We start from the raw sequence: 24,560 nt of genomic DNA, 5'->3' as shown, positions 1-24,560 counted from the left end.
CAGTTTCACAACAACACTAGAGCTTGATCCTGTAGCCCAAACACTGGATAAGTGTGGAGTCCCAGGAAATCTAACAGATCCACGTTTTGCAGTACGGTTCTGGCTGCTTTGCACTGCTGTGGTAAACTGAAAACACAGCTTGAAACGGGTTCACAGCTACTTTGTATCACCAGAAATAGCTGGCGATTATCTGTGAACCTGCTGCCACAGTTTCCGATGAGGTTAGAAAAGAGCCAGAGAGGCTGGAAGGTGGAGTGGCAAAGGAGAAGGCTCTTGCGTTAGGAGCAGTGGCAGGACAGAGAAGAGGCTAGTGCTAAGTGGAAGGAAAAGGGAGCAGAGAGACCCGTCTTGTGAGGTCAGAAGAAGCAATTGCATAAAGGATTGGTCTGACAAGTCCTCTCTGGCACTGCAACTAACGTCTATCCAATGGAGTCAAGATGGGGATCATGTCAGGATCTCTGCTGCTCATCTTGTGCTCATCCTTGGTATTCCCCATCCCCTCTACCCTTCCAGGATCTACTGTTAATAATTGCCGTCACACAGCCCATTTGCCACTCCCATACCACGCTCAGGATTCTGCTAACCACAGGGAACAAGAAGGCTCAAACTCAGATTGCCCAGAGCAAGGGTTACTGGGCTGGGCTGGATTTGCTATCATCATGCTGATGGTTTCATCATGTAGGTTAACATCACTTGGGGACTTGGATAAGGACCCCGCCCCCAACTCATTTCACCTGTGACCTGAACAGGATTGCAACCACGGATTCCACGTGCGAAAGGCTGGTGCCCTAACCCAGTCTGGGATCTCACTGTGCAATACCTCCAGGGACTGTGGATCACGGGACGACCGTTTGCCAAATCTCAAACCAGTTAAACTAGGATGTGCTACCATGAGCACCACAACTGCAACCGCTGAAGTGCCACCAATGTTGCTGCAGATGCAGCTGCACAACAAATCAAACCACTTCTGAGTAGGGTTGCCAGGTGTCCGAGATTCGACCGGAACGCCCGGTCGAAAAGAGGCCCTAGCGGTTCCGGTCAGCACCACCAACCAGGCCATTAAAAGTCCGGTCGGCAGCACTGCAACGCTAGGGCAGGCTCCCTTCCTGTGCTGGTTCTGTACAGTTCCCTGCTCCTAGGCCCCCGCCCAGACACTTACCCTCTGGCCGAACCACCGCCTCTGGCTTCTACCCTCAGCCAGGCTGCTACTTCTGGCTCCGAAGAATGAAGGGTGAGCGCCACAGTCAAGAGTAACTCGAAGGGAGGCGACCAGTGCTGCACAGCGCCTCCTGCGGCCAGTCCAGTCCACCCCGGCAGAGAGGACTCCGCGGGGACCCATCACCGCAGGCCGCAGTGACACCGCCCATGCAGCTGGAGATTTACCAGCCTGAGCCTTCCTGGGCTGGAGGCTGGTGCCAGACTCCCCTCAGGCCATGCACAGTGATCCCTGCTCTGACTGAGCCTCTCCTTGCAGCCAGCTGGAGCACAGCACTGGGGCAGCGCTCCAGCATTTGGGTCAGCAGACTGCAAGTCAGGACTCAGAACCGGTGCTAGCCCACCGGGGGCCCTAAGCAGAATATTTTTGGGTCCCTCCCATAATACTAAAACAGGCAAATAAAAAGCAAATGGGGATCGCATGGACTACCTAAACGGCTGATCTGGCTTAGGTGCCTCACACAAGGATAGGGTTTGCAGTTGAAGACCCGGAGCAGAAACAGCCTCCTGGCCCCCTGTGCGCCTAGGAGCTGGATGTGCCGGCCACTTCCGGGGCACCGCACGGAGCCAGCGTAGGCAGGGAGCCTGCCTTAGCCCCACAGTGCCGCCAACTGGAGCCACCTGAGGTAAGCGCCGCCCGGCCGGAGCCTGCACCCCCTGCCCCAGCCCTGAGCACCCTCCTGTACTCAAACTTCCTCCTGGAGCCCACACCCCCTCCTGCACCCCAGACTCCTGCCCCAGCCCTGAGCCCCCCCACTCCAAACCCCTCAACTCCAGTCCGGAGCCCCCTCCTGCACCCCAAACGTCTCATCCCTGACCCCACCGCAGAGCCCGCACCCCCAGCTGGAGCCCTCACCCCCTTACACACCCCAACCCCCTGCTCCAGCCTGGAGCTCCCTCCCACACCCTGAACCCATCATCCCCCACCCCACCCCAGAGCCCACACCCCCAGCCAGAGCCCTCCTGCATCCCAAGCCCCTGCCCCAGCACCGTGAAAGTGAGTGAGGGTGGGGCAGAGTGGGCCAAGGAGGGAGGGTTTGTGTTATTAGAAAGTTGGCAACCCTACTTCTGAGCAGAGGTCTCTGCTCTTTCCTCTTCCCCCACACTCCCAAACTCCTGCAAAAAGCTCTGGACTTGACTCAAAGATTCCCCAGGAGAGCTGGCCTGAAAACCAGTTCTAAAGGCCAAAAAGAAGAACCAGAGGAGAGCCAGATTAAAGTATCAGCTCAGAATTTATGCTCAGGACTTAAGGTTTAATAATGCAACAGAAAATCAATATTTAATAAAGCAAATGATGGAGAAAAACATGGAATTGGAGATGAGGCTGCTGCACTGTTTTCAAACATGTAACTCCCAGAGGAGACTGTGTTGGCAGGATGGATCCGACACCAGACTGGCATGCAGGAAACAGCAGGTCCCATTGATTCCAACTCCGGTATCTAGGGGGCTCAATGTTTTTTTTTTTTTTTTTTTATTAAAGAACAAACAAAGAATTACAATGAAGGTAAGAGCCTAAATACCCATACACAGTGATCCAAAGCTCACAGATAAGGGACGATTAGCAGCTGCCTCTCGGGGGCAGGGGGAGGGGGGCAGGATTGGACTGGGAGGGATGACAGGAGGGCAAAATTAAGATTCATTGGTAGAAAAGCCCGGGAACGGAACAGTCGGGGGACACTGAAGGTCAGGGATACATTGGCAGAGTACATTGGAAGTGCGGTTTGGACGGGCTGTGTGGGAGCCACCTGGAATAGTCAGTGCACTGACGGTCCCAAGTTAGGAGCATTGACTTGTCGGCATGGGAACAGAAGGGACTAGAGGTGTATAGGTTGTGACCAAGATTCATTTGGGAGAGGAGTCTAGCGCTAAAATGTCACAAAAAGGTGCGGCTCTGCACAGCATCCATCTGCAGGTGAGTGCCAGGTCTAGGGCTTTAACTGACATCACATACTCCGCCGGCGTAAATCAGGGCAGCTCCACTGAAACCAATACATAGATTTACACAGAGTTCCTGAGACTCGGGCAACTGGGACTCCTACCAAGGGGCAGGATGAGTCGCCCCGCTCCAACGCGATGATGTGAGAAATCCACCCCAGCGCACTGACTGTGAGATGAGCAGCAAGAGTCATACCACAAAGGGAACGGCGGGTCTGACTGCTGGAGTTCACGGAGCAACTCTGATTACCAGCAACAACCCCCTCCCCTGGCAAACTGCATTGGGCATTAACTGATGGTGATTAAGAGCAGGCTTCATAACCCGTGTGGACAGGTATCAGGTTTACCATGGGCAGGGCCGGCTCTGGCTTTTTTGCCGCCCCAGGCAAAAAAGCCTCCCGTTGTCCCCCGTGCCCGCCCCCCAGCGCGGCAGGGGAGGGCACCGAGCCCGGCCGCAGGCCGCTCTCCCCGACCAGCCAGAGTGCTGGGGGGAGGGCGGCGAGCCTGCCGCGGCTCCGCTGGCGGCCGGAGCCCCGGGAGGAGGGCGGAGAGTCCGGCCGGGGCTCTGCTCTCCCCGGCGGCCAGAGAGCCGGGAGGAGGGTGGAGAGCCCGCCGCGGCTCCGCTCTCCCCGGCGGCCAGAGTGCCGGAGGGAGGGCGGCGAGCCCGCCGTGGCTCTGCTCTCCCCGGCGGCCAGAGCGCCGGGAGGAGGGCGGAGAGCCCGCCGCGGCTCTGCTCTCCCCGGCGGCCAGAGCGCCGGGGGGAGGCCGGAGAGCCCAGCCAGGGCTCTGCTCTCCCCAGCGGCCGGAGCCGGAGCACCGCACCACCCCCCTCCAGGTGCCGCCCCAAGCACAAGCTTGGTGGGCTGGTGCCTGGAGCCGGCCCTGACCATGGGTTGCTTACATGTGCAAAGTGCATTACACATAGAAGCAACACACGGGGACAAATTCTGCAGGCTACTACCATTGCCGGCTCAGGGAGCTCTCCTTCAGCTCAAATAGGATCTTGAGACCTTACAGATTAGGGGTCTAGACGTGTGTGTGTGTGTGTGTGTGTGTGTGTGTTCACTGATTTATGCCATGATTCTGTCTGTACCGTGTGAATCCATTATGGTGTTCCACACCTGGTGGAAATTAACCGGCTCCATCCAACTTCAGATGCTGGATGGATTGTACTGGGGTCTGTAATTCAAAAGATTCTATGGGATTTATCGTAGTGAAATCCAACTAAGGAAGTAACACAGGGGACCATGGGGAACAAAGACTGGGCAGTAAAGGATAGTGACAACCCCAGACTAGCTATATCGTTGTTTGAGATGGGCCTCTCACAAATCCCTCCATGATCCCAATACCCCTTAGGGTTTGGGGCTATTTGCAAGCCCTAGGCCTGATCCTAGGAGTTGCTGAGTGCTCTACCCCCAGTGGCAGGGGATACTCTATCTTATGAATGGTCCTGCAGCTACAAGAGGCTTTTGCTGCTCCTTCCCACCCCCCTCCACCCCCGCGTCCTGCTCCTCATCTGTCTGATTAATAAAACCCAGCCATTCCCATCTGGGAAACAAAACATGCCTCTAACCGGCGAGGTGATGCATTTTTCATGCATCAATACGCAGCACGTCAACCACTGCCTGGCATGTGGCTCGCAGGTGGGTGGAGGTGGCAGCCGCAAGGCAGGGAAGCTCTGTGCTATTCAGGGGCTGACAAGCACTCACCGTGTGTAGTGGTGCCTGGATTAACAGCTCCAGCGCTTCAGACTCCCCTGCCAGGAGCTGTGTGCTTGTGCTGTCCAGCCGCCGCTCCCAGAACAGGGTCTGTGGGCCAAATACTATTCCAAGGAGCGCCCAGTGTGAATCTAGAGTAGCCTAGAGTTACACCTGGGGCAGAATTTGCCCCTCCTGTAAAGGGAGCTGACACTGAGGCATGACAATGCTCATGTCCCTGCTTAAAAGTGAGTGACAATCCAAGACCCCTCAGCGGCTGCAAGGAGAGGGAGAGGTTTTAAGTGACTAGCTGGCGTGGCCATCCAAGACAAGGGTCTGTGTGGGCATGCAGAGCAGCTGAGCATGAAGGAAGGCAGGGCGAGGCTAACGTGGTTAGGAGAAGGGGGCGAAACTGACTGGTGATATATATGTCTGAGTGGAGACGGGATCAGCTCCTGTCCCCTTTGTGCGCACTGAGGCTAGGTCTACACTACCCGCCTGAATCGGCAGGTAGAAATCGACCTCTCGGGGATCGATTTATCACGTCCCGTCGGGACGCGACAATCGATCCCCGAATCGACGCTCTTACTCCACCAGCGGAGGTGGGAGTAAGCGCTGTCGACAGGAAGCCGCAGAAGTCGATTTTGCCGCCGTCCTCACAGCGGGGTAAGTCGGCTGCGATACGTCGAATTCAGCTACGCTATTCACGTAGCTGAATTTGCGTATCTTAAATTGACTCCCCCCTGTAGTGTAGATGTACCCTCAGTCTCACTTTACTCTAGGGGGGCAGGCCCACTGAAATCAATGCAAACAGAGCACTGCAGTGTGTGCACCAGGGATGCAGAATCAGCTCCATGCAGAATAGGAACAAGGACTGTATGCTGGAGGGGAAGGATTTGAAGCCTCACTCTCAGGTTTGCCATAACTAAAATCACAGGTTCAAACCCTGGTCGCACCAGGTTCATCCTCCTGATTTCAGGAGATCAGTTCAGCTTATTCTCCAAAGTCTTTTGAATGACACTCACGTTCTGGGGTGCCTATAGTCCTCCAATGTTTTCCCACAATTCCCCCCATCCCTCTGTGTCCCCAGAAGACAAGACAACTTCTCCCTCAATTCACTGGGAAAGAATCACAGAGCAGCTCAACTTCCTGCACCGCAAAGAACCATGGGATATGCTCTTAGAAATACACCTGCGTGCATGAAGCAGCAATGAAGACCAGTAACTCAGGTATGGCTTTGCAGTGTGTCTGCTCACACCTGGGCTAGGGAGTGACACTACACACAAGCTCTAGATTCTCTGTTTCCCCCCTTCCCCGCAATCACTCCCTTCCCCCCTTACTACATAATTAATAACACTCAGTACTCACATCGCACATTCCATCTTCAAAGCACTTTGCAGACATTAACTAATTAATCCTTGTAACCCCCCTCCGAGGTAGGTGAAGAGTATTATCTCCATCTCACAGATGCTAAATTGATTTGGAGAGAGGTCAAGTGACTTGGCCAAGGCCAAAAAGGGAGTCAATATCGGAGCCTGGGGCAGTCCTCCGGGGTGCCTAGCTGCCCGTCCTGTGCTCAGGCCAAACACCCCTTGAGTGAATATTAGTGAGCATGGTGAATTACATTTGCAAGTAAAAACTTCCTCCCTTCCCAGCCCAGATCAAATGCTGCACATTCATAATCCTGAGCGAATGATATTCCAGCCTGTTGCCATGGAAATAACAACGATGTTGCAGATATCACCAAGTCAGAGGTAATGAGTAAGTTACACATCAGTAAGAGGGTGCAATGAAGTCCAGGTGGATGTAAGGGAGTTAAGATGCCTTTTCTTCATTAATGTGTCCTGATGTAATGACACTGATGTAGGTAGACCAGCGTATGCCCCTACCCTTGAGTAGGTTGAGATCTAAAGGCAGGGTTTACTTGGTCCTGCCTCAGCAACAGATGGCTGGACTTGATGACTTCTTGAGGTCCCTTACAACCCTACATTTCTATGATTATTTGTATTTAGTTTTTTAACGGGGTTCACTCACCACTCTGGCGCCTCCTGCTGGCTGTCTTGGGGATTAGCTCCGCATGTTAGTGTGCCCTCTTCAGGTGGTGCCTCACCACTGTCACTCCTGCTCTAGGACCCACGTCTCTCTAAGGACCACAGCGTCCACTTCAGTGATACAGCCCTCTGGCTGTGCCACACACTGTGCTTCCCATTTCTGGGGGATCTGCAGTCCATTGTTCAGCCACTTCCCTTAGTGGCTACTGCAGCAAATTGTCTGGCCACTTCCTTGTGGCCCCAGCATCCTCTTTGCTTTTGCCTCAGGACCTCAGCCTGCAAACCCCAGGAGACAGTCAGGAGCTGTCGCTCGCTCCCCTGGTCCCTGCTCGCAGCACTGCTCTGTCCAGGGTGCTAGCAGTTCTCTCAGTCCTCCAGAGACACAGTTCTTCCTCCCTGGGCTCCCAGCAGAGAACTGCCCTCCTCTGCCCTGCAGCTCCCTTTTTATATGGGCCTGATTGGCTGTTCCCTTCAGCCCTTCTCTGATTGGCTGCCTCCTGCACAGCCTCCCTAGGGCTCTATTAACCCCTTAGAGCCCAGTATGGGGCAGGTGCCCCATCACAAGAATGTAAACTTGTTGGATTGGGAACCGACTTTTTGTTCTGTTTGTACAATGTCTAGCACAATATGGTCCTCGTCCATGACTGAGGCTCCTGTGCACTACTGTGATACACATTCTAAACAAACAACAACAACAACAAGAAAAGATATTAGCTAACACAATCTAACATTTTAAATGTATAGTGTAGACTAGGCAGCGCGTACTTTAACAAAGGTTAAACAGGGCAAATTACAGCATAGGTTCCCCATTAGGGTTTAGTGTCACTAGTTTATTTATAGATTCATAGATTTCGAGGCCGGAAGGGACCATTGTGATCATCTAGTCTGACCTTCTGTATAACACAGGCCAGAGAACTGCCCCAAAATAATCCCTAGAACAGATCTTGAAGCAAAACATCCCATCTTGATTTAAAATTGTCAGTGACGGAGAATCCACCACAACCCTTGGTAAACTGTTCCAATGGTTTAATTAACCTCACTGTTAAAAATGGACAACTTATTTCCACTCTTTCTTTCCAGTATTTATCATGTGTTATACACTGCCTTGTCTGCTCTTGAGTGTTTTGGTATGTCTACCCTGCAAAAAAAAAAAAGTTTTCTTAACTTGGCTTAGTTGTCTTGGGTTACAATAGCAGTGAAGATACAGCAACTCTGCTTTTAACTCAAGGCCAGGCTGCCCTATCAGCTTGAGCTTGAGTAGCTAACCCAGCTTAAAAGCAGAGTTGTCGTGTCTTCACTGCTATTGTAACCCAAGTCAGCTAACATGGGTTAGCTAACCCAAGATAAGAACACCACTTTTTGCAGTGTAGACACATCCTTAGAAGATATTTGCTAACATCTTCTAATAACTTTAAATTCTAGGCAATGCTATGTCTACACTAGACACAACTAGACACAGCTAGACACAACATGGGCACTAGAGCAACCGAGATCCGGCGCTGTAGATAGACCACTGTAAATCTGTAGCACAAATGCAGCCTCCAGTGATGAAAGGGGAATTTCAGTCACTGTAGGAATTCCATCTCTGTGAGTTATGGTAGGTAGGTTGATGGAATGTCTGTGTCTGCACTGGGCGCTAGGTCAGGATAGGCATGGTGCTCAGGGGTGTGGATTTTTCAAGAGGACTCCTGAAAACACCCGAGGAACAAAGACTGAACTGGGGGAAGTGCTGGACCCAGGCTAAAGGGATTTCTAGCCTGTGTATGAGACACCTGGGGATTCCAAGCTGCACAGCAAGTGTAGCTTGTGCCTTAAGAATCAGCAGCCTGCTTGTATCATCCGTCAGGGTGAGAGATTGTTAATTCATATCCTATCTTTCTAGTGTCTTAGACTTAGTTTGCATTTTTCTTTATTTGCTAGGTAATTTGCTTTGATCTGTTCGCTATCACTTGTAATCACTTAAAATCTATCGTTTGTAGTTAATAAACTTGTTTTCGCTTTATCTAAACCAGTGAGTTTGAGTGAAATGCATGGGAAATCATAGCTCAAGGGGCAAAGGCTGTTGCATATTCCTCTCTACATTGAGTGGGAGGCAAACTGGATAATAAATTCATACTGGTTGGAGTTTGGACCAAGGCAGGATGGTACCACTCTGGGGTCCTCGGCTTGTCGCCTCTCTATTGTTGGTTCATGCAGTGGCTGGTCAGAGAGCCTGCATGTAACTGCAGCTGGGTGTGTCCTTACCTGTGTGAATGTTGAGGGAAGTGTAGGACTGGGAGTGGGTCTGCAGCTTGTCACAGCAGCACAATGAGAGAGGAAGCCCGAGCTGCTGGGTCAGATGGCTCAATGGTACCCCAGTTCCAGGTGGCACCCAAGGGGGAACCCATCACAATGGTAATTTCCTAAACTGCACCCAAAACCCAGGCTCAACCCACTGACAATGCTGGAATGAACTGCTCCTCAGAGTAGATTGAGATGATCACAATGGCACTGTCCTTCATCTTTGTGAGGTCACCAGTGAAATAGCTAATAGTTTTAACATTTCAGCTGTCATCATTAGGGTTCAGAGATAATACTTTATTGAGTAAATCGGGAAGTTCATAGCTCTTTCTCTCTCTCTAGCACTATTGTTCCAGGCTCTCTACAGACTCAGGCAGAAGTCACTGTGTTGAACAACACCTGAAGGTTGCCTATATAAATAAATACTGAGATTCTGGAACACAAGATGGTGGTCACTATAGAAAAGTACTGGCTCGCTGAGCCTGTCTACAGAACCCTCTTCTGGCCCCTCTGCAGATGACACACACAGAGGGAGACTTCCAATGGACTCCAGAGACTGAGCCAGGCTGACAGGGAGAACACAGCTCTGCTTTCAATGGCAGCCTGAATGAACTCCAGACCGGGCAGAGGAATGGCAAAGGCATTTGAGTAATTCATGCACGGTAATGAGCCTGTAACAACCAGCCCTTCTCCTGGGTAGAATTAGCTAAGGTTAATTAGATGTCTACAGCAGTGCAGAAGAGACAGCCATTTTGAGTGACTCCCATTCTGCACCCCTCTGGTAGGTCACAAGCCCTACTATTGAACTCCTGACCTCATAGAGTTCCTCACCTTTCCAGGAATAGCCCCAGCCCTGACACGCATTATAAACCCATTGACCCAATAGACCGAGTGCACTGGGTGGCTTCTCTCTCTTCCTCCAGTGAGCGACGTGCAAAGTAAACTGGCACAACATTAGTAAAAGAGACGTGATTCACACTCGTGTTCCTCCCCCCATGCCCCAGGATAAGGCTCCTTAAATCAGGGGAACAACTCAGCCTCTGTGAAGCATCCCAAGCGTGGCGCTGGGGCCTTGTTTTGTTGCATACTAAACAGCTCAGTTGCAGGAATCGCTTATTAGATGGGGGTGGGCAGAAACTGGCGTAAGATGATCTTGTTTATCTGACTGCAGGTTCGCTAGGGTGCCATGGCTAATACTTAGTACTCAAGGGACGCAAGCTGGCTTTTCACACAGCATCGGAGAGGGGTGCGGCTGGGATAGACCTAAGAAGAGAGGCAAGGTTTGGTAACCTGGTGCAAACAAAGACAGCAACAGAGAAAGAGTGACATGGATCTATGCCTACATGGTGACAAACATTAGAGATTAGATAGATAGAGAGAGAGAGCTGGACATCGATCAGCTGTTCATTGACTGGCAGGAGGCACTCGGGAAGGGCAGAGAGGAGCCAGCGGCAGGTGGGCAGAGAAGGCAGGAAGATGCGGAGTGAGGGCAGGACCTCGGGAGAAGAAGCAGAGTAGGGGCAGGGCCTTGGGGAGGAGCTGAGGTGGAGCACCCTTCAGGAAAAAGAAAAGTCAGCGCCTATGGATGGATAGACAGACAGAGGGAGGGATGGATGGATGGATATTGGAAGCAAGGAAAGAAACAGCACCAATAAAGAGTCTGCAAAAGAGATGGAGAGTTTGTTTGAAGGAAAGGGTGGTTTTAACCTCTCAGCTCTTCATTCTTAGCTCCAAAGCACTTTCACCTCTGAATCAGTTTGAGGAGCGTCTCTGCTGCATACCTTGCTTACTGCAGGGATACAAGGCACAATCTAAATTCACCCTTTACCTCTTGATCTGGCCAGGAGCCAGTCTCTCTCGGATATGAAGTATTCAAACACGCGGAATCAAATTTATCCCTGCTGTAGTTCCAGGAATTACAACTGGAGTAGATTTTGCCTGTAGTGACCCGGCTTTGTCTCTGCCCCTGTGCTGAGTCTGGCATGAGGCCTGTGCGGTCCAGTCTATAGAGCACTACTCTGGGAGTCCAGAGACCTGGGTCCTATAATAATAATTAATAGAGATATCCCATCTCCTAGAACTGGAAAGGACCTTGAATCCAGCCCCCCGCCTTCACTAGCAGAACCAAATACTGATTTTGCCCCAAATCCTTAAGTGGCCCCCTTAAGGATTGAACTCACAACCCTGGGTTTAGTAGGCTAATGTGCAAACCACTGAGCTATCCCTCCCCCCTAGTTGAAGCTCTGCCACTAGCCTACTGGGTGACCGTGGGCAAGTCACTTCATCTCACTGTGCATTTCTTCCTCCTCCCACCCGTTGTCTGGCCTGTCTATTTAGTTTGTAAGATCTTTGGGGCAGGGACTGTGTCTCTTCCCATGTGTTTGTACAGACTCTAGAAACAATGGAGCATGCCCTGATCTTGATTGTGGACTCTAGGCACTACAATAATAATAAATACTAATAATAATAATGAAGCGCACCTCCTCTAACATCATGGGCACCTAATCTGAACCCTGGCTACCACAACCCCTCTGGGATAGGCTGGGCTATCACAACCCCTGGGCTACCACAACCTCTCTTGGCCTCTCTTAACACCATATCCCTCCATCCAGTCCTTTCCTCCGGCAGCAACAAATGCAGGTGTCTCCTGGAGCTATTAACACTTCGAGCTTCTATCACATTCTCCGGTAGCTTATTGCGCAGGTTCGTTGTTCTGTGCCTGGAAATTCTTCCCTGGGACTTACACGCCAAGAGAGGGAACCTGAACAGAAGCAGCGCTAGCAGGGACCGGCAAAGCAGAGGCTGTAGTCAGCGACGGGCACAAAGCCAGAAATGATGTTGGTTAGACAAGGCCAGAGATGACTGTGGAGAAAGGGGCTGCTCGCTGTGGATGTGACACTCCGCGGAGAGGTGGCTAACACCTGCCGTCTCACAGGTACGTTCCCAATAGCTCGATCTAAGTGTTTAGATACCACAGTGAAGAGCAAGGTATAAGCACATAGACCGAAAGGCGAGAGTTAGGCCATACTGCCTCACCCAATCACATTGGCTCTATTTCATCGCTATCCCAGCACCTGGCCAGGACTGCAGTGTTGGATGTGAAAGAGCTGGTGACAGCTCAAACTATATAAGAAACCGGAATGACTTTACCTGGATATTCTCGTCTGGTTCAGTAGCAGCCCTGTCTAGTGCAGGGCCCCCAACCGGCAGCTGTATCAGTGTTCCTGACTGAATTTGAGGCTGTAGTTTTCCTGTGGATTGCCGACATAGTCACAGTTGCCTCGGCCTCCAGACCTCACCGTGCTGTGACCATCACGCTCTTGAAATCCACTCTGACGGCAGCTATTGCAGAATGCCCTGGGGTGATCGCTTCACAGCCTGCACTGGGGTGACTCAGTGCTACTAGATCCCGGCCAGCTGCCTCTTATCCAACAGGACTTTCAACAGCTAAAGCCACCTATCTCACATGAGCTCTGGGGAGCCGGACCTGCTGAATGACTTCCATTGCAATCTGGAGTGGGAGGCATAATCCACATAAGGGCCCGTGGCTTTGCAATTCTCTGCCTCTCTGCTCCTCTGCCTTAGCCATCCCCCAGAGCCCAGCAGTGGGGTCCTGCAGGGCACCTTTCCCTACCAGTGGCATAGGCTCACTGGGCTTGACTCTTCTGTACATGGCAGCCGTCAGTGAGGTGCTGGGATTTCAGGTTCTGCTCTGGCTCAGGCATGAAGCCAGGCACAGATTCTGCGTTCAGTTCCCCTGCAAGCAACCCAGACGCCTGGGGCCCAAGTGGCCAGAAAGCGAGGGCCTGACTCTTTCCCCACTTATGCTGTTTTCACAACCATGCCACATGGGTTGCGATGGGGGTAGTCCTGATTTACACCAGTACAAGTGAGGCGGGAATAAGAAGTTATTCTTATTCTCATGTGAAGAAAAGGGGCTGACGCCACCAAAGGAAAATTAATTGGGCAGAGTTCAGTGTTTGAATCCAAACAGACACACAAAGGAAATACAAGGCGGCGTGAACACGCCGTAGGCCCAATGGTCCCATTATCTACACGGCGCACACCTTGCAGAGAGGCTCATGGGGCTGCGTGCCTCCATCCCGCAGGACCGCATCAGTGCCATATGTGGGGAGAAGTGCCCTGGCTCTGTGCCGCTTGCTTTCCTACGGCTGGGTAAGATCTCAGCGCTTCCCCCTTCCACCTGAGCCACACAGCCCGCAACTCCAGCAAGCAGGTAATTAACTATCAAACAATGGCAGGATTTGCAGATTAACACGACCCAGGAAGGAGTGGGAAAACTCATTTTCACCAAACAAAGAGGGAGGGAGTGATTAGTTGCTCTAGCGACAACAGAAAGAGTCAGATAGGGCCAGGGAAACTGATAAAGAGATGGAAAAGTGCTAATATCCCCTGGTTGGTTTGTCTGAAGCACTAAAATTCCCTTGTTTTCTATCATGCAAATGTGGTGTCTAAGTGAAATGCAACCCCAGCCAAGGCGGTGCTTCCCTCACCCTTCTGTTTCCAGTACCGAGATAAGGCCCACTTTCTTTACCGCATCTTACAAGGCTGCAGGAGCCTTTTGCAGGCAGAGGAGAGGGACTGTTACATATATAAATAGAGCTTTCCAGATGCTATCCTTCCCCCTCCCCTTGATAGCCCCTGGAAGGGCTGTGTTTGCGAGACTTAAATAGTTTAAGAGTCCTATGGGGACCAGGGTGAGCAGGTGGGGGCTAAGGCTGAGACACAGTAGAGGCCAGAGGCAGGTTTGTTTGGGATCCCCAGACCAAGGCGCGTGCCCCGGAGAGTGCAGCAACCACCCAGGTGGCTGAAAGGAGCAGGCAGAGCTTGGAAGCATTTGCTCATTAATTAGACCTGCAAGGGGAACGTGAAGATGAAAGGAAGGAAAGCTGTTGTATCCCAAAGGCTAGCGGGTTGTGTGTGAAGTCCCCTTATTCAGAACTCAGAGAGCCATGCCAGGTTCCTCTGCGTGGTATCTCATAGATGAGGAGCTGTGGTCTTGCATTTTGCAAATGAGTCTCTTCCAGGATTCCGGGGGGCAATTACATTTTTGTGGCATATCCTCTGGTCGTTCCTCACCCCAAATCCCTCTCCGCTCGGAGCCCTCTGATCCTGACTACCCAAAACATTGCCAGGAGCCCAGGAGATGAAGTCTTTTGCGCCGGTTGCCTCTTGATTCTATTTAACACAGTCCATCTATGCACGGCGGAACTTTCCCTGAGAAGAAACCATGCTCAACAGGTACAATCTGTAGGAGATTTCACTGAAACCCAAACACACTAGGTCAAGTAAAAGAAAGGCAGCCTCCCCTGAACAGTCCATTTCAGTACCAGTAAAGAAAAGGCACCATTGATCCTGCAGTTTAGTTTCAGTGAAGCTCGAACAAAAGTGAAAGGAGATCTGATGAGTCACAAAGCTGGGGATGGGGCACAGAGCTCCCGAGATCCATCACTCTGATAAAGTCAGGTGGAGCTGTGGGTGCTAAGATCCTCTAACACTTTGCACCTCGCTTGTTGGTTTGCAACCAGCCCAGTTCATGAACAACCAGCCGTCAACGTGTTTTAAAGTGGCCACTGAATTTGTGTGTTTTAATTTTTGGGGGCCCAGCTTGAGACTCAGAGTTGCTTTGGAGTGCCCACATCCCCAGTGGAAGTCAGTGGGAGCAGCAGGTGTCCAGCACCCCTAAAAATCAGGTCCATGGTGTCTTCAGTTGAGTGCCACAAAACTGAGGCTCCCGTAACCAGTGGCCACTTTTGAAAAGGTGAGTTTTACTGTTCAGTGGCCTGGGTGACCTGAGTTTGGTGGATTGTCATCTGGCTCTTCATGGACAAGCGTCCACATCACAGAGCTCACCACCATGCAGGGTGTTAGTTAGCTCCCTTGCTGGCATTTCAAGCAGATGGGACAGGGGCTGAACTATCTTTTCATGACAGGGTCATTCCCTCCTGATATGGGCTGAGGCTCCTTGGTGGTGGGATTTGCTATTCCTGCTGAAGCCCTTTCTTTTGCAATCTTTCTTTTGCATTTCGATAGGAGGCTTTCCGCCTCCAAGACTGTCAACCCAGCACTAAATAGATACCATACCCTCTTCCCGCTGTAATGTTCCAGGATACCTTATACTTGGCTACCCCACTAAGGCAACTTCATTGCATATCCCTGGATTACATGCATAAATCACAGGAGCTCAGAGGAGGTGGAGGAAGCGGACATCCCAGACAGAAGTGGAAGATCTCATGGCTCTAGAAGGTTGGATCCTTAAGAGAATATAGCTTGACTCAGAGCAGAATTCAATGGCTTCTTGAGAGGTCATAAGAACATAAGGTCCTGGTGCACTCGCTTCCAAAATTTTGCCCAAAGACCCTTTCCTATGTCCTAGAGCTTTGGTTGTGGCCACTTGGTATTATCATTTGTTTCAGGCTATTACCTTAACTGATCGTATTTAAAATTTGAGTAATTTCCCTGCGGTTAACCCCAGCAATGGGACATTATTAGTTAGCCGAGATGGGGCTCCACTGCTCTCAAAACATAGAATATCAAAGTCGGAAGGGACCTCAGGAGTCATGTAGTCCAACCCCCCTGCTCAAAGCAGGACCAATCCCCAGACAGATTTTTATCCCAGATCCCTAAATGGCCCCCTCAAGGATTGAACTCACAACCCTAGATTTAGCAGGCCAACGTTCAAACCACTGAGCTATCCCCCCTCTAGAACTCGCACCCCTGGCTTTAGCAGGCCAATGCTCAAACCACTGAGCTATCCCTCCCCCCATGTCCTGCACAGAGTCTGCTAAAGTCTTCAGAAGGTTTGAGAACGAGATGTGGAAGGGCTAGAGTTCAGCCAGTCTGGGGAGATTTCAAGGCCCGGTCTCCAAAAGGAGTCACATGGGTGAAAGCTTGGGGTGGGGGGTGAGGGATGGACAAAGTGGCTCAGGTGTTATCATTGCCAGCTCAGATAACTGTTTCCATTTTCACAGCAGCGCTGGTGCTTCCTGCCCTGACCTCAACCGGAAGCAGAAATGCCAAAATTCCATAAAGGGAGAGGACTAAAAAACAGGGACTGAACACCCGGCCCACCTCTCCTTTTGGACCCTTCCAAATAAACGTCACAGAACGACAGGAGATGCTCACATTCTGCAGTCGGAAAAGCAGCTGTTTGCTCTTCCCGGGATCTGCAGCTCTTGCTGTCCAGAAGCTGGCTCACGGCTGGGTTTGGGTTTGTTTCCTGAGACTGGAGATGAATCCCCCTCTTCCTCATTTTAGTTTAATAAAAAAGTTGGCTTGGGAGTGAGCTGTCCAGGCAGGACACCAGAGGCCATGGCATTGGGTCCCACAGATGGACTCAGCACTGACAGTAGGTCTGACACTGGACCACAGGCAGGTTATACTGGGTCATATTATTATAGGACACGTTTTCCAAGGGCAAGACCTGTTAGTCCCGACATCCTGGCTGAATTCTACTCTGATCACTACAGTCTGCCTCCCTTGTACTTTTAATTGGATACAATATTCTTCTTCACTTCCTGCCCTAAGCAGCTATGTGGCACTGCTGCGGGCTGTTAAACTGTTGCTGCGTTCCACCCCAGCAGTGGCCGCCTTTTGACGATGAGCTAAGTGATTCCTATAGAAAACATAAGGCCTGATTCTACAAGGTACTGAATACCCTCAACTCCAGCCGACCACAATGAGAGCTGAGGGTGCTCAGCGCCTTGCAAGACTGGGCCCATCATTTGTGAACCGCTTGAGGATCCTCCAGTGCTTTGGAGTGATGCTCTAGAGAAATAAGACAGGATTTGATCTTGGTATCCAACACAACGGAGAGAGGGGCCCTGGATGCTAAGGATATGGAGAAAGTTACGTCTGGAAACCTGGCAGCAGAATCAGGATGGATCCAATAGAATTGTGTTGCGTCACCTCGGTGCCTGATAGCAACTCCAGAGCTTTCAGGCGACCAATTCAGCTTAAGAAACTCAGGCAGGTAATAACAGATGGCAAGATTAACAGCAAGAATTTGGGGTGGCGATGCATCCGCTTTCCATTTCACAGCTCACGGAGATGGGGAAAGTCCGGCTCTGTTTAGTTTGCTCGATTGCTTTAAAAGGAAGGAGAAGGAGGGAGGAGGGGGGAAAAAAAGCTCTGAAATCTTTTTGGCCTTCTATTCATTAGGCTGTCAATAACGCTCAGCCCCAGCATATCGACAGCGGATTAGCACAACGCAACTCTGTGTACCGGACCAATGCCTTTTTAACCCAGCTTGTTGCCAAATCAATACACCCATCAGCATTTGAAAATTAGCCCGAGATGAGATTCCAATACTCAGGCTGGTGTGTCATGCTAAAAGGGCTCCCATCCAACTCGGAGAGAAAAGACTGCTAGCAAGGGATTAGAAGTTTTCCATTAATCCTCACCCAGACTGTCCTCAGCTAAAACAGCAACGTTTCGCACACATCGCACCATGCACACTCCTTCCTGCCCAATACACACCCACACAGGTTCCTTCAGCACAGACACACGTGCACATATATAAACACTGGTGAGTACACACGTTCTGAAGAGCCTTGCATGGTGACAGGTTTCATGATGAAACCTGTCACCATGCAAGGCACTGAATTTAGCCGTACGTTCTGAAGAACGTGCATGCACATATGGCCTGAATAGTAGGCACACATTGGGTTGTGCTGCTAATCGGGAAGCAGATCAGCCTGCTACCTGATGGCGTACAAACCGGTCAGAAGCCGGTTGATGACCCTCAGCTTGTCAGCCCATCCCTACAACGTAAGTGTTTTCCAGTGCTACACCCCAACTAGTGACTGTGGTGGTGAAGAGGTTGAGAAATTCTACTGCAACATCGAGCAGGAGCTAGCAGTGGTTCACCGCAGAGACAGCTTAATGGTATAGGGTAATTGGAATGCTTGCACTGGTCCTGAGAGTTACGCAGAATGGTGCAGCTGCGTTGGGACATTTAGCTACACCGAGACAAACAGCAGAGGACTGCGACTCATGCAACGTGCAACTAGAAATGACTCAGTCTTAGTGAAGACTTTGTTCAAGCACAAACCGGCAAGAAGAGGGACTTGGACATGATTGCATTTGTGGACTCAGAACAAGATCGCCTTCGTCATGGCCTCGGAGAGAGGTCGTCTCAGTGGGGTGGGGAATCCATCCTTCAAGAAGGCCAACATAGGATCTGATCATAAATTAGTACTGGCCAACATAAAGAACAAACTGGGAAACAAGAAAAGAGCAGCAAGTACCTCGGAGTCCATTATAATACTGACTAACTGAAAGTCTGTCGAGCACAAGTGGAATTTAAGAGGATGATTAAACAAAAGCTCCAAGCACAGGTCAGGCACAGCACATCATCTCCTGCTGCATTACAGAGACTATGGATGGTCTTCTGGGGAAATGGATCCTAAAGAAGAAACCTTGGATCACGGAGAAGATTATTGAGTTATGTGATCAACAAAGGAAGTTAAGAGCACAAAGGAAGACCGATGAAACTGCAAGAGAGCAATATTCTCGTTTAACACAAGAAATAGGTTCACTGATTAAAGTGACAAAAGAAGACTAGCTTGAACAAGAGTGCTTCAATATACAGAACTCCTTTGCAGCAAATGCCCCTAGGAAGGCCTATGAAACCATTAAGACCCTTTCAAAAGGTTTCCCTGTCAGGAAAAAATATTGTTTCACCCAACACTTTGGGTAGGTATTGCTGAGAACATGAACGAAACAAATTCTAAGTTGGAAGTGAAAGAGGCAGGGGCAAGCTACACAGGAAGCTTGACTTGTCCTGGTGAACCTCCTCCTATGTCACAGTTGAGGATGCAGTGCGGTCACTGAAAAAGCAATGGAGTAGATAACATAGAAGCAGAACTAATTAAACGTGGCTGAGAGGTACTCATCCAAGCACACTATAAGTTTGCCAATGTGATTTGGGAAGCTGGAAGATGTCCCAAGACTTGGACATAGTCCCTGATGGTTCTTATTAATAAAAAGAGGCACTCTGTTGTTTGTGGAAATGACTTCATCTCATTATTGACACGCCCTAACAAAATACTTCTGCGCCTCATTCTGAAGAGAACTGTGCCCAAGACAGAGAACTTTCTGGCTGAAGAACAAGGTTAAGACCCAAAAGAGCTACAGTGGAGCAAATATTCAATCTGCATGTGCTACGTGCCAAAATGCTGGAGAATGATGGGAAGGTAGTACATGTCTTTGTGGATTTTGTGGAGGCATTTGACAACATATGGCACAAACCTCTTTGGGCAATCCTGCAGCTTGTTGAGGAAAATGGAATAAAACTGATAGAAAATATCTGTGGAAAAATGACAGCTTTGGTGTTTGTGGGCTGTGAGCAAAGTAGTTGGATTATTGGGGATAGGTGTTAAACTGGGCTGCATGCTATCACTCTCTCTCTTCAACTGTGATGTTGAAGACATTTTATGAATTGCCTCTGATGGAAACATACAAGAGAGTGTACCCATTGGCGGATGAAATTAGTTATCTATGCTTCAGGAATAAAATGGACCTGATTGGATCACTGCAAGAAACACTGAAAAAATTGGTAGAAAACTATAGTGGTAGAAGCAGAAAAGTTAGGTCTAAAGAGCTCACATGCAAAGACAAAGAGAATGGTGACATCTAAGTGTGTTGAAAAGCCAAAGCTATTCCTACTCAAATCTAAGGATATACAGTGTGTTGAACACTTCAGACACTTGGGTCGTATGACTACAAGGTACACTACACATCATTCAGCCATCCAACACAGAAATCAGACTCACGACTGCGGCTCCAGCAATACTCAGACAACTTTGGAGAAGCAAAGGTATTACCATGAAGTGTAAAACGAAATGGTAGAGTCTCGTCTTCAGCCTCTTGCTATGTGCCTGTGAGACGTGGATGCTAAGGGAGCAGGACGTTAAGAGGTTTTCTGCCTTCAAATTGAGATGCTACAGGTGATTGTTGCACATTAGCTAGACCTCGCATATGACTAACGAGAAGGTAATCGCCCAAATGTATAGCAGAACTGGAGTGATTTCTGATATCATTAAGGTGATCAAACAAAGATGACTTGTCTGTGGGCCACGTGGGTCAGCTGAGTGGAGGAAGATTGCAGAAGCAAGTTTTGGAGGGACTGGTGCCAGGGGGCACCTGAGGCAGGTGTGGTCTGATGATGTCACTGACTGGATGGGACACAGAATGATGCTTCTCAAAGCTGTGTGAAGATGGCAAACGTGGAGGAAGATTGCGGGCCCGTGACTCCCATGTGCTGTGTTTACTGTACATTGTGATGTGACTCTATGAGAGAATGGACGTATGGACACACAAGTGAGCACATGCAGCCTGACTAGCGTGCATGCACACACTAGTGAGTGCACACATAGAAAACACAACTCTCCAATACAAACATCCTCCCTACACAGAGAATTCCCAAAACCCCCGCAGAGCACACAAATCTGCTCTCAACACACACAGATGGGTCTGATGCTCATTTCTTTCTCCCAGCACGGATGTGCTTGCTTGCTCTCCTCCCTCTCATCCTCTTTCCACTACTTCAGACATAATTTGCTTTGCTGTTTCCCTCCAGCGTGAGAAAATAATGGTTTGAACAGGGTCTGTGTCACACTCTTGAGCGGCTGAGGTTGAGGCCTGATGCCTATTAAGAGGCTAGGCAACCCCTGTCCCATCTTCCCAGAAAAAAATAAAACCCATGGACTTTGCCCAATTCTGCTTGGACTGCCTGGTCCTCGCGATCCTGTTCCACTTGGGGCTAAAAACCACCACCACGACACTTGGACTCAGCTTTAGGCCAGATGGGCAGGCTGTGTGGGCGAGCCCCGGCTGGCAAAGAGCAAAGGCAGCTGGTGGAATGGGAAGGGAGATGCTGTTGTTTGGGAAGAGGGAGACTAGGATGGAGCTACGGGGACAAGGGAACAGGGAATGAAGGTCATTGTGACAATTGGGAAGAGGAGTTGCAAGGGGCCGCTGGGAAAAGGAACCAGGAGAGATGGGAGAAGAGAAACTGAGGAAGCAGGGCAATAAACTCCTAGCAGCCCAAGAAGGCCTGTCTCCCCTGGGCCTTACCTTGCACAATGAGATGCACCCGTGACGTTTTGGGGTGATTGTCTGTCTGAACGGAGCAGGTGTAGGGCCCCTCATCATACACGTCCACATCCCGGATCTGGATGCTGTACTCAGTTTTGGTGTTGGACATGAGCACCACCCGGGGGTCCAAACACCATTTGTCATTGCCAGCGTAGAGGATGCTGCTGCGGTTCAGCCAGGCCACTCGAGTGACTCTGTTATCCACGGAGCACCTGAGGGGAAGGAGAAGAATGATTCATTAGCACATCGCCTCTCGTGGCTACGCTCGCCCACTGCCGCTTTTCTGTCTGTCCTTTTCTTTTTTTAGCTTTGCTGTGAGCAGCAGTTTCGGAGACCCAGTAGCACTGGCCTCCCAGGAGGAGAACGTCAGCACTTTGCCTGCTGTGCTCAGGGCTTCTTGTTCCATCTAAAATTCTACCTGAGCCTCAGATCAGTTCAAGAGGATTTCCAAAAAGATTCTCAATTACTTTAGAGTTACATGGCTTGTGCTCCTCTCAGTCCATTCCCAAGCGGCTCTTTGGGCCCTTTCATTCATCCCGAAGCTGCCTTTTACAAAATGCATACAAGCCAGCTTAATTACAGCCTCAAACTTTTGTCCAAATATCAACTCAAACTTTTTTGGAAACTTCAAATCTCTTTTCTCCCCCAGCAAAACCTTATTTTTCATTTCCCCCAGAGATCTCCATTTCCCTGCAGCTAGGAGAACAAAGGGTGAAGGGAGCTAGTCTCTCACTGTTTCTGGAAGCAGGAAAGAGAAAATATCTCCTGTTCTCCCAAGTATTCCAGGCAGACAGTCTCAAAAAAAAAAAAAAAAAAGATCAGGACACTCATCCAAAGAGAACCTTTCAGCTTCCTAAAGTTTACCCATTGCAAGCATCCTCTCTTCCTTTCCCTCATCCACATCACCATCATATCATCTTGTTAGCAGTCACTGTCACTAACTGCCTCTACCCATATCCCTGACTGCAAAATCAGAGTGATCCTGTTTCACTGCGACTTCCAGGAGTCTTATGGTAACCCACGAACCCAAGCCCCTTATGTGACAGGAGAACATTCAAGCATCCGAGCTGAATACAACTGTGTTCCTTTTAAAGCATGTACAGTATTTAACGACTTTTATAACCCAGAGAAAGAGCTTTGTTAGATGACAGTGACAGAGGATAAACCCGCTCAGCCTACGATCCCATGTTTATATTCTCTCCAGTCAACTTCATTACTTTTTCGAGCAGTGGGTATGCAAATTAACTTGCACGTTACCAAGCGAGGGAGCAGCAGAGATCACAGAGGTGGAACGTGGAAACCTCGGTGAATGGACGTCAATGGAGTGACAGCAAGGATGAATGTGGCCCCAGTGTGGGATCTGTCAATGAGTTTTTGTGGCACTGGACATCTTCTGGGGACCTCGGCCTTCCTCAGTGTTAGCATATTGAGGATGCTACCACAGGCTAAGTGATAAACAATGATAAAAGTAACATGGAAGACAAATAAAGTCACCATTAAAATTCATGTCTCTCTCTGTCACCACTCTCTTGTATGCCTCTATGCCTCCGGCCCTCCCATTTCTTTCCCCCCACTATATCTAGCACTCTGTTCTTGACCTGTCATAGTGCCTGCTGCCCAGAAGGATGAATGAGTTCTGTTGTAAAGTTATCTGTGAATGGACACATTTTGAAGGAGGGACTCATGGACCCATATACAGAGGTACCACATCATCATGAGTGGAATCCGCTTGAGCGTGAATCTGAATAGCGTGAACCTCCATCGATAGCGGACAGAATGAAAGATCCAAAATCGCAGCCGTGTGTGAACTGCAGTTCCAGTACACCTCGCTCCAGGTGTAGTCTCCCAATATGGTTTAGATCTGGGAACTGTGTCTTCTGTTCTTGGTGCTCCCACTGACTCAGTGTGCGATGCTTAGAAAAATCATTTAATCTCTCTGTGCAACAATTTCCTACCCTGAATATTTACTTACTTCACAGAGATCCAGCAAGACTACTTTCACACTGCTTTGTTGATGTTAGGTCCTGATCTGGGCCCCATTACCTGAGCACCTCACAATCTTTAACGTATTGATGCCTCCACACCACTCCTGTGCTGTTCAACGATGCTATTATCCCCATTTTACAGATAGGGAACTAAGCCACACAGAGGCTGTGGGCAGAGCAGGGATTTGAACCCAGTTTTTCCAAAGCCAGGCTAGCACCCTGACCACTGGACCATTCTTCCTCTTTGCTTTGAAGACTTTCAGATGAAAGGACCTGTTGACATACACAGATTTTTATTATTTCTAAAAAAAACCCCTATGGTTTTGCTATGGGCAAACCCAGAGGACTTTATTCAGTTTGTGCTTAATCAAACCCCTGTTAAAGTCAGTGGGAGTTCTAACTGTGTAAAGACTGAGAAAGATCCTTAGGATTTCACCCAAGAAGACAAATCTACTGTATCCCTCTCTTTTTTAATGAATAATGGTTCATTATAGAGCTGGGCTGGAGCCACAGAGTTTAGAGCCAACGTTGGAGGATGCATGGATCCAGGATTTTGTTCTGGGCCTACCTCTATTGGCACATTTAAAGATACTATAAAAGAAAGATTCCAACAAATACTGTGAGGCCCATTTCTGTACAAATGAAGAGGTGCCCTGTCTACTGGATATTTCAGAGATGAAGCAGGTGATGGGAATGCAGATGATTAACTGCCTGTCGCCTTCTGCCGAAGTTTGCACCATGGACCAGTGAGCAGGTTTAAATCAAAAATCCTCTGCCTCCCCCTCTGCCTTTGTGAAGCAGCCCAGCTTGGAGATCCATGGACAACAATGGAACCAGACAGTGTGTAATCCAAGCATTCCCTCCATCCAACGAGCATGTAAGCGCTTTTGAAAAGTAACGGGGCTCAGGCAACGCATGAGGCCACAGCAAAATCAGTGCTTTCGCTCTTCACAGTGCCTGGTCACCATCTCTTCTTATCACATAGACATGCTCCTCTGTCCCTGGGATGGGCAGACTCAAGGGTCTGGCTTTTTTTATTTTATTTATGTTGTATTTCCTTACTCTTAAAGCTAAAAAAAAAAAAAGCACAATACAAACAGCTACCAGATAGAATCATAGAAGATTAGGGGTGGAAGAGACCTCAGGAGGTCATCTAGTCCAACCCCCTGCTCAAAGCAGGACCAATCCCCAACTAAATCAATACCTGGGAATGGGTACCCAAGCTCGAATACTGCAGCAATATTCCTGAGACCCAGTCCTCCTCCATGCTGTCCACC

At 49.7% G+C, this 24,560-nt stretch overlaps 1 protein-coding gene across 12 annotated transcripts in view; it reads right to left on the bottom strand.

The window, feature by feature from the left end:
* The window catches only part of NTM (neurotrimin), a 697,991-nt gene that overhangs the window by 107,470 nt on the left and 565,961 nt on the right, over window positions 1–24,560 (bottom strand). For all 12 annotated transcript variants that reach the window (XR_008441742.1, XM_054005752.1, XM_054005744.1 and 9 more), the window contains one exon: window positions 21,278–21,510. Coding sequence is in view for 11 of the 12 variants with exons in the window: in XM_054005752.1 (XP_053861727.1) it covers window positions 21,278–21,510 (233 nt within the window). In the remaining variant the exon portion in view is untranslated. The remainder of the gene's footprint in view (window positions 1–21,277; window positions 21,511–24,560) is intronic.

The sequence above is a fragment of the Malaclemys terrapin genome, chromosome 15, assembly GCF_027887155.1.
Source record: "Malaclemys terrapin pileata isolate rMalTer1 chromosome 15, rMalTer1.hap1, whole genome shotgun sequence".
NCBI lineage: Eukaryota > Metazoa > Chordata > Testudines > Emydidae > Malaclemys > Malaclemys terrapin.
Note: the sequence above shows the minus strand (reverse complement) of the source record. Positions and strands in the feature narration are given on the sequence as shown.